General features: G+C 41.4%; 1 protein-coding gene across 1 annotated transcript; it reads left to right on the forward strand.

The window, feature by feature from the left end:
• Window positions 1-3,218: 3,218 nt before the first annotated feature.
• Window positions 3,219-9,845, forward strand: LOC124005753 (homeobox protein CDX-1-like). Its single transcript, XM_046315271.1, has 3 exons — window positions 3,219-3,747; window positions 8,478-8,626; window positions 9,034-9,845. Exons 1-3 carry the CDS (start codon window positions 3,336-3,338, stop codon window positions 9,229-9,231), a joined length of 759 nt encoding a protein of 252 aa, XP_046171227.1. The 5' UTR covers window positions 3,219-3,335; the 3' UTR covers window positions 9,232-9,845.
• The last annotated feature ends 1,232 nt before the right edge of the window (window positions 9,846-11,077 follow it).

The raw sequence follows: 11,077 nt of genomic DNA on the forward strand, positions 1-11,077 counted from the left end.
GGAATTCACAAAATGGGACATACACCAAATTGAGACTCTCTGCATGCAGAATTATGCATAAACATCATCTGTGTGCAACGTCAACCCACCAAATAATGCATGCAGAATCAGGCCAATACCCGCTAAAATCCAGAAAAGAGCTGTTAAATTCGAGAGGCACCTAAAAGGAAGTGGCTCCTAAACCTTCCATAACAAAGCCATCACCTACAGAGAGATTAACCTAGAGAACCTCTCAGCCAGTTGGTTCTGGGACTCTGTTCACAAACGCAAACAGACCCTATAGAGCCCCAGGACAGCAACACGATTACACCCAACCAAATCACGGGAAAAACAAAAAGATAATTACTTGACACATTGGAAATAATTAACCAACAAACGGAGCAAACTGGAATGCTATCTGGCCCTAGACAGAGAGTACACAGTGACAGAATACCTAACCAATGTGACTGACCCAAAAATAATACAAGCTTTGACTATGTACAGACTCAGTGACCATAGCCTTGCTGTTGATGTTGCACGTTCCTGGCTGTTGAGAAATGACAGGCTATGTGCACGCTGCCCACAAAATGAGGTGGAAACTGAGCTGCACTTCCTAACCTCCTGCCAAATGTATGACCATATTAGAGATGCATATTCCCCTCTTATTACACAGACTCACAAAGAATTTGAAAGCAAACAACATTTTGATAAACTCCCATATCTATTAGGCCAAATACCACAGTGTGCCATCACAGCAGCAAGATTTGTGACCTGTTGCCATATGAAAAGGGCAAACAGTGGAACACAAACACCATTGTAAATACAACCTATATTCATCTGCTTATTTATTTTCCCTTTCGAACATTGTTATACATTATTATAGCCAATAATATAACAATATGAAACGTCTTTATTATTGGGAAACTGTTGTGAGTGTAATGTTTACATTCAATTTCAGATTATTTTATTACATTTTTGTTTGTTATCTATTTCACTTGCTTTGGCAATTTTTCCCATGCCAATAAAGCCATTTGAATTGAGTTGAATTGAGAGAGGCAGGCAGACTGGTAGTCTGTGGGAAGCAGTGGGAGAATGGCAGATAGGGACGCATATTTACCATTAAGGGCGGGTGAGATGGGAGAGGCTTCCCCATGTCATTGTGTCGCTCTGTCCTCCCGGAGCCCGACAAACACTGTCCCAGACAGGGAGCCATGGGGAGCCATGGGGAACCAGAGCAGGGCCACTTCCCTGGGCCCTCAGCCTGGTGGAGGAACCCCCTCAGGGGCCAGACAGAGGTCACCTCACAGCACAGTCCTTCTCCTCGCAGAGCACAGGTGACCACACTAGCCCACACAGAACATAGTGCTCCCAAGAAAGCTACACAGGTGACAAGGAGAGGAGAGAGAACAGTAGAATGCCACGAGACACTGGGAAGCTCAAAGCCTTTGTAGCAATGTACTCTTGCCCACAAATGCTTCTTCACGGTGTACAGTATGCTCCTACTGTTCTTACTAGGTTATTATAGGGTTATTATATGAACATTAACTGGTTCAAACTGGCGAAACGGTTTAAAATGATTAGTGCTGGTTGTTAAACCTCCTTACTTCACCACAAGGAAAGAAAGTGTTATATAATAAACAGCCTTCAATATATTATGTTGAATTATAGATCAAATGCTTCTAGGTCTGATTTTCTTTTGATACTGACAGAATGCTCAAAACTGTCACTTGAACTGAAATACACTGAATTCATGAATTATTATTATATAGTTATCGTTCTAATTTTATGTTTATAATTATTTTTCGTTTGTATTGTTTATACTGTTGAAGTTGTTACGATGAGCACCTGTGTTATTGTATGACAGGAATGAAAGTACAATTTTACATATTTTAAATCTTCATAAATCAAAAATGTCGTTTTTAAATAAATAGCTTTTTTTTATATAAATAGCTACAATTATTTATATTTTTAGAACAATTTAGCTAAAAACGGTATTATTGAAATGCTTCAACCAATGAAAAAAAAATCTTCTAGACATTCCATTACGTTTTTGTATTACCGGTAATAACATACAACTGAAATAAACTAATTGTAGATCTAAAGAATTTTTTAAAGGAAAACTTGAAATATTATATTCTATTTCGTTAGTAATTATGACTTGAACATTAAGGTCTGAATGAATTACAATATAATTAATGACCTGGATGGACATTAATGTTTAACCTTTAATTGTTTTTACAAAATAGACGGTTTGATTTAGCTTTCAAGTCGTATTTCGTTTGAAAGTCGATGTATTTCAATGGTATCTAAATTTAGACAAATTCTATTTGAAATGTGTGACCCTCATGAAACTCAGCTACAACCTGCATGTTTTTTCACTGGTTCAATTCAATTCCTAAAGCACAAGAGGGGTAACAACAGAGAAGCTTAAACTCGGGGCACCGAGAGAGCAATGAGTTTGATTAAAATTCGAAATATTCCATGAGCCACTTCCTCCTGGTTTAGAACAACGAGACTAGACCGGCATATCACCTCAGCGATCTGTTTGAAATCCCCGGATACAGCCATTGGAGCCGCGCTACCTGTTTCAGCACAGCACAGAAAGAACATATTAATACTTTCTCGCGTAAGGTCACTTGAAATATGTTATGCTCCAGCGGAAGAGTAAAATATATAGGTCAACTCATGAAATAAATATACATATAGGCCTAATATCACAAGAAGTATATCACCCAAAACAAGTAAGAGATGAGCACATGGCAGGATGTAGGCTATCTAAGGAAATTGTATGGTTAGTATATAGGGTCATTTTTACATTTAATAGGGATTTATTGGGGCACATTTATATGCACAACATGATTTTATAGATAGGCTATCTGCTTTTTGTTTTTTTTTAAGGCCATGGCCACCCCAGGCCTTGCTACCACGTTCCTCGACCCTTCACCATTATATTCCACAAGGCATGTATGGGCGTTATGCGGACAATGCAGTGACAGGTTCTCCCATTGAGACAATCAACATGAACTCATGTTAGTTTCTCCTGTGCGATTTGTAGCATTCTTCTAAATGCCCGTGACGGCTTTGATGCCGGTGCTCTGTTGCCTTTGAAATGCAGGCCCGTCTCTAATGCAAATTGTCCCTGGTGGGATAAGGTGAGGGAGGGAGATGAGGGCTATAAAATGTTGACGTCAGCGCGACACCTTTTGACTGGCAGCGTGTTTAGCAAACAAGAAGTTGAAGAGTAGGCTATAGACCAGCCAGGTAGAGGAGGCCTTGGTTCAACAGAAACCTGGGGTAGAGGAGGCAGGAGCAACGCGCTTGACGCACACTATGCGCACGAGTTCCCATACGGAAAGATGTACGTGAGTTATCTTTTGGAGAAGGAACCCAGCATGTACCCAAATTCAGTGCGACATCCAAGCCTAAACTTGAACCATCAGAACTTTGTCCCCGCACCTCCACAGTATTCGGATTTCAGCGGATACCACCACGTTGCTGGGATTAACAATGACCCTCACCACAGCCAGACGGGGGCCTGGAACCCCGCTTACCCTCCGAGCCGGGAAGAGTGGTCACCCTATGGGCCGGGGACAGGACCGTCCACATCTAATCCGGGGCCAATAGGCTATAGTCCCCCAGAATTCTCTCCAGTCCCACAATCCGGGCTTCTCCCGTCTATCAACTCATCTGTTGGGCAGCTGTCTCCCAATTCTCAGCGCAGAAACCCTTATGATTGGATGAGGCGGAGCGTACCACCGGCAAATTCAGGTAGGTTACTGAGGTGTTTCATACATTTTTGTAATCAATCATCAAAAGTGGATCATTTGGTTGTCCATAAAACCATAGAAAGTAAAGCCTAAATCACGTTTTAAAATGTTTATTAAAATAATAATAAACTATATGTATATGTAGCAAATCACATACATATGAAATATGAATGGTTAAATTCAATATCTTAGCCCATTTTCTTTCTCAAATCAAAGATGCTGAAATACTGTAGGCACCGTATTGAGAGGGAAAAGCAAAACCAGAACCACTGCCCTTGGGAGTCACATTCCTTGAATGATGCGTGCACCTGTTCTCTAAATTCAGAGACGAGTTCGTTTTTCAACTCAGAAAGATGGAATACCGGGTTATTTTTCATAGTTCTAACCCAAATGAAGATTTAGTATTTGTCCAATCCCATCAAAGTATTTGACATTGCTGTGTATTGTCATATAATATCAAATGTCATTGACATAATCTTTATATTTTGCGCTCATTGGCTCATCACTAAAGTGCTTGTGTGAACACATGAATCACACCTCGCATGCCATCTTCAATTAGTGCATTATCTCGTGCGTTTTATGGGTACAGACGTGGGATCTTAATTTGATCACTCTTTTGTTACTGCAAATTTTTCTGGACAGCAGGAAATTATTTTATTTTATTTTACCTTTATTTAACTAGGCAAGTCAGTTAAGAACAAATTCTTATTTTCAATGACAGCCTAGGAACAGTGGGCTAACTGCCTGTTAAGGGGCAGAACGACAGATTTGTACCTTGTCAGCTCGGGGGTTTGAACTTGCAACCTTCCGGTTACTAGTCCAACTCTCTAACCACTAGGCTACCCTGCCGCCCCAAAAATGCACATTTCTAGTGTATTTGAGTTTTAAAAAGGCTTCTAAAGTTGGTCATTTCCACTTTGAATTGTCAGACTTGAATTGCCCCAACGAAAACTCTATCATACACAATAGCCTAATAATTCACATTTCCTGTTGCTGCAGAATAATTTTCCTGCTGTAGCAAACTCTCACCCAAATGAAGATCCTACAGCTGTGTAGTTTGGGCTATGTAATGTTTAAAATATATATATATATATATTTTTTTTTTTTTTATTAAACTTTATTAACCTCTAGGCAAGTCAGTTAAAAACAATTTCTTATTTACAATGATGGCCTACACCGGCCAAACCCAGACGACGCTCCACCCTGTGGGACTCCCAATCACGGCAATCAATGTATTGACAGTTGAGGGTAAAGTAGGGTATGCATTTGAATTGCATTGTGTGTTGACCTATTCAAATAATAAGCGCTCAATGATTATAGTTATGATTATAATTGCCTATCATCAGTAGTGAATAGTAATAGTAGTAGGCTAGTAGCCTATAATAGGCATAATATAGTCTATAATAGGCATAATATAGTCTATAATAGGCATACTATAGTCTATAATAGGCATAATGTTGTCTATAATAGGCATACTATAGTCTATAATAGGCATACTATAGTCTATAATAGGCATAATGTAGTCTATAATAGGCATAATGTAGTCTATAATAGGCACAATGTAGTCTATAATAGGCACAATGTAGTCTATAATAGGCATAATGTAGTCTATAATAGGCATAATGTAGTCTATAATAGGCATAATGTTGTCTATAATAGGCATACTATAGTCTATAATAGGCATACTATAGTCTATAATAGGCATACTATAGTCTATAATAGGCATAATGTAGTCTATAATAGGCATAATGTAGTCTATAATAGGCACAATGTAGTCTATAATAGGCATAATGTAGTCTATAATAGGCATAATATACACATCATCAAATTCATTTGGATTTTGTCTGGTTTAGACGTCACAATTATTATGTGAGCAATCATTCCTTTTCCCCCGACATCTGCATATTTCATAATGTTACAGGATTTTTTCATAATTTCAATAAGAATTCTTTAGAGTCAGCTGAGACGGCTAAACCTGCAAGTGATCAAATTAAATAAACAGTCTGCTGTGGTTCGAAGATCTTGTTAGGCAAATTAAGAGGTTTGTTGTCTTTTTGTATGTCCTACCTAGGGCGACCTAGGGCTCTAGAATAGTTTTCTATGTTGTAATACTTTGTTAGGAATTATGTCTCAAGGCAGGAGTAGTTTGTGTTAAATCTCATTTATCAGTTCAAGAAAGCATGCCCGAAGAGAAAATAGCAAATCATTTCAGAGTATGCATGCTCCTTCTGGCCTCATAGATTATAGGTAGATAACTGAAACTGAATTACAGGAATGCAGTTGAACCCATGTGAATCCTGTAGACCAAACTGCCCAGACTGAGAGTTAGATGACTCTTAACGCTTTTCTTCCTGTGTAGAAAACCCAACAGAAATCAAGTTGTCGTCAATGGCTGCCTGGGACCGCTTCTGATTACAAACTCTTTGTAATTACACAGACTTTGGGCTTCCGTAAATGTCCAGTTTACTGTACCTATTGGACGTGGATGCTTCAAAAGTACATTTTTATCCAAAATTCGTCGTTCCAGTCCATGTGGTTATCTGGATGTCCCAGACAGAGAGTTCTACGGTCCATGTTACAGATTATCTCCATGTCACTTCATCGTACCGGCCAGGAAATCTCCTTAACCTCAACTGCTTAACCATTTATCTCAGCAGCCGTCAATGGTAGTAATTACAGAAGTACAGCGCTCCATAGATTAATGGACAGTGCAATGTTTTGCCATCAGTGGTTGCCATTTTTAATAAGCAGAGTTATAGATTTATCTCCACCTATCTATGCAATGTAAACACCACCACTTCTCAAACTTTTCACATTTGGACTGAATTATGTTTTTACTTTTTATGGGTTCTTTGAAAGCTGTTTGGCATTTTTAGTAGTTCCATCAAGAGAAACTATCACCGGACTGTTGAATATTTCTGGCTCCTCTACGGTTTCGTCTCTCCCAGTGCAGCGTTACAATGCTTTGCCACCTAACATTCAAATGAAATGCTAATGTACAGGCTCAAAGTGAGCCCCTTGGTGGCCTTCCCATGTGACCGCAAACTGTGTCGCCGCTGGCGATGAGAGCCACTGCAATCAGTACAGCTTTTGATCAACGCAGCATTACGATTGTATGGGTCAATAACCCGTAGACATACATGCCGTAAATAATGACGTGCCTCATTAGGTGCCTCATTCACTTAACCTCAGATGCCGTCCGTTTAGGAGCGGTCCTCCTCGGTCAACGTGGACGTTTGAAAACAACGGTCATGAGAGAATTATGAATCAGGAGGTGAAGAGGAACAATTAGGGGAACATGGGAGCAGGAGGGTGTGTTCTGTGTTTCGACAGCCTAATGGTCTGGATAACTCTCTGGTCGTCAGGCCTGGCGCCCTCACAGGCAGCCCCCCCACCCTCTCAGCTCACACATTTTAATCTTTAACCTGGTCGCTGCGTCTGCACTTAGGTGCCTCATTCACTATGGACAGAATGAAGTGACTTTTGATTTACGGTACCTAATTAAAAAGGCCTGGTTGATCCCAGAGCTTTGCTACTTTATCTCTGTGTGTGTGTGTGTTTTAGTGAAAGGTTTCATGTATGAAATGAAGCAGACACCACATTTTCACAGATGTCTGATGTCATCTTTATTTACTCTTCTAATGTTGTTTATTTACGGCATGCAAGTTAATGTGAAATGTGACTGGACAGTAGGCCAGTCATCCTCCCATTATAGCCAATGCAGGTCAAGCCCTGTCTCCTAGTGAAAAGGAGTCCTACTCAGAATCACATCTGTTCGGCTAGTTTATACTGGGGTCTACTAAGCTAACATATGGAGTTGTTTTAAGATGGTCATACCATGGATCATTTAGCTATTTGATTTATTATTTTAGGACCCCTTTATGTATATAAAAAAAAGATTTGATAAAATATTGAATGTGCCCTTTACTGCTGTAGTCTATAGAAACGCATTGACTAACACAGTGGTGCCCAACTTGGCCGATCCTCCGGGGGTACTTGGCCGATCCTCAGGGGGTATTTGTTGGCCGATCCTCAGGAAGAGACATAACACCATAGGCCTGCCTCTGAAATGCACATGAAGGGGTCCTTCAAGGGTACTCGGGGCAAAGCTAAATTCAGTTGTTGGTACGGTAATCGTAAAACGTTGGAAACCACTGGACTAACATATTCATAAATGGTAAGAAAGACAGTAAAAAAATGTTTCATATGGTTTTAAAGTGTCTGTCCTATATCTAGGAGATATAAGAAAGCTCAGGAAATGTTTGAGTTTTTTTGGACACATATTTAATTAACCCATTATTTTTGTTGGCACAAAACTACCTCCGTACTTTCATTCATTTGTATGGGTTACCTTCAGATGAGTCCCATGACACATCGTGTTCGTGAGAGTCTCATCTTGTGGTCATATTCATTTTGGTGGCTAAACCGTTCGGGACGTTACACACATTTTCGTGAGAAGACCGATTTTCGGGATGTCTCATGTGACAAACACTACTGTAGCTCGGCCACCTTCCACCGCAGATGTGGAAGGCCGACAGAGGCGGATGCGTTGGATTGAGATGCAGCCCGTGCATATCTCCAGCTGTAATGGACAGATTTTTACTGTTACTTCGATCGACGCATGGGTGGCGTCAATAGACTCTTAAGGATAAAAGTTAGTCAAAATATAAGTTGTTTTTCTACATGACACATGCAATATAAAAGTTGACAGATGGCCGTACTCTGTTGCAGGTGGTAAGACAAGAACGAAAGACAAGTACCGGGTGGTGTACACAGATCACCAGCGGTTGGAGCTGGAGAAAGAGTTCCACTATAGCCGCTACATCACCATCAGGAGGAAAGCAGAGCTGGCCACGTCTCTCAGCCTCTCAGAACGACAGGTCAGACACAACATCATGGGACAGGGGACAATCTCTCAATTTTCTGTGTCTGTCTGTCTGTCTGTCTGTCTGTCTGTCTGTCTGTCTGTCTGTCTGTCTGTCTGTCTGTCTGTCTGTCTGTCTGTCTGTCTGTCTGTCTGTCTGTCTGTCTGTCTGTCTGTCTGTCTGTCTGTCTGTCTGTGTGTGTGTCTCTCTCTCTCTCTCTCTCTCTCTCTCTCTCTCTCTCTCTCTCTCTCTCTCTCTCTCTCTCTCTCTCTCTCTCTCTCTCTCTCTCTCTCTCTCTCTCTCTCTCTCTCTCTCTCTCTCTCTCTCTCTCTCTCTCTTACACACACGCACACACGCCTTTCTCAAAAGTTTACTGGACCAGTCACGGAGCACTTACATCAAATCTTTTCTTGATTCCATAGGTAAAAATCTGGTTTCAGAATCGGCGTGCCAAAGAGAGGAAAGTGAACAAGAAGAAGATGCAACAGCCTCAGCCTGCGTCCACAACAACACCTACACCCCCAGGCTCTGGCATGCCCGGCAACATTGCCATGGTGACCAGCAGCAGTGGCGGCTTAGTGTCTCCGTCTATACCAATGACTATCAAAGAAGAATACTGAGGACGATGGTCTGACTTGATGGGGAAAAAAATACTTTTGTCCAAATCTAACCTGCAATAGTGACCCCGCCCCCCAGTCAACAGCTCGAGCATCATGGGGTCAAATGCAGGAGTCTACAGCTCCAAAGACAGACAAGAAATATAGACTTGCTGCTGTTTCCCTCGCTTCTGTAAAAAAAAAATAATAATAATAACAAACGTCTAAAGGACAAGATAGACCAACACGAACGTCGGCCATGCGCAGTAGATCACCTGCTGGGTGTCGAAAAACTATGGCGAATTCAATTCGCAGAATCATCGGGAAATAAACAGAAAATGGCGGCCCATGTGCTGTGGTTGAAGGCGATAGGACGGCCACCCGCTCTGCACACGTTCGTGTTGGTCTGTCTTGTCCGAAAGGGAGACAATGAACAGAGAAAAAGAACTGCTATAAACATATATAGATATTAAATTGTTGTATTTCACTGTTATAATGGCTTCTACTGTTTCTGTTGTTGATATCTCTTCTGCTCTGCCCATCACATACTGGGAATACTTGTAAATGGTTCTGATTCCAAGCCAGAATAATAAAGTGTATATTTTTTAAGTCATTTGTATTAAAAGCTTTATTGTCAACTCTGAAGCTCATTCTTTACAGAAGGACAACGGAAGAGATTTGGATCACACGTTTATATTATGACCATCTGTCACACACTTAGGAGTACATCATTTCAAAAGTGTCCCCAATGGGACAATCCTCCTTCAATGTCTTAAGGCTACATAAGTGTGGCCATAAGCGTACCGTGCAGCGTGTGTTGTTTTCGAGGCACTCAAGTGGCAACAGTGCATTTCAAATGGGAACGATTGGGACGAACATCATTGGAGAAATGTGATTTCAGCCGACACTTCATCTCTGAATCCACCTAAAGTGAGAAAGTTAAAGAAAACTACGTAAGTGATCATTGCGTATCGAATTGAATTTATTCGGGGGTTTGCGTTGTGACCTTATAGATTTACAATGTAGTATTTTGGATCATTATTGTGTGGGTCTTTGTGCGAACATCAGCAGGTTCAAAGAGAGGTATCATGTCATAAAAAATAAAATAAAAGTGATAGAGTCAGTGGTCAAAGTGACAGCGAGACAGGCAGGGCCCGTGACAACTCACCAAGGAGGCAGGACTGTTTGCACAGTAAAACTGAGTGGCATGATAAGGAGCGATTGGCTCCAGGAGGATAGAGTCCTTTTAATATCATCTCTACCCGTTATCACGGCCCCGCGACGGAGAGGCGCACTCTGTGGAGGCCTGCGGTATCAGCCCTGCTGCGTCCCACGCACAGGCCTATTTGCCAATCTACTTACCAAAGGCAGGGCGCGGCGTCCAAAGGGCAAGGTGCGAAAGGCGGTGAGTAAACAGAGCAGGAGGATCCATCTGTTTGGGAACATCTCTTGACCCAAGGCCAGGGAGAAGAAGGCCATTGGGTGAGATTCTGAGCCCAGGAAGGAGTACAGAGAGTGCTGAGATTCTAGGACCCTGTAAACTGTGAAGGTAGAGCCAATACTGTTCCATTTGGAGTCCTATGTGAGCAGACAATGTTAGAAACTATCTCTATAGTGTCATTAAACATGGAGTAAGCATGCTTTAGTCCCCCCTCACACCCACAAAGATAAGAAAGGCCTATTTGAATGATGAGGCCCAAACCAACGTGTTGCTTGTAAGACTGACAGAGGGCGATATGAAGTTTCATTCCAAAACACCATGCCCTACATTTTCTGTCCTCTCTAGTAGACATCAGTTCTTGGTCGTTATCTACAAGCCACTGTATTAAGTCTTGTTGTACATTGGAGAGGGCATTCTGGGCTTTACAAT

The sequence above is a fragment of the Oncorhynchus gorbuscha genome, linkage group LG02 (assembly GCF_021184085.1).
Source record: "Oncorhynchus gorbuscha isolate QuinsamMale2020 ecotype Even-year linkage group LG02, OgorEven_v1.0, whole genome shotgun sequence".
In the NCBI taxonomy this organism is placed as follows: domain Eukaryota; kingdom Metazoa; phylum Chordata; class Actinopteri; order Salmoniformes; family Salmonidae; genus Oncorhynchus; species Oncorhynchus gorbuscha.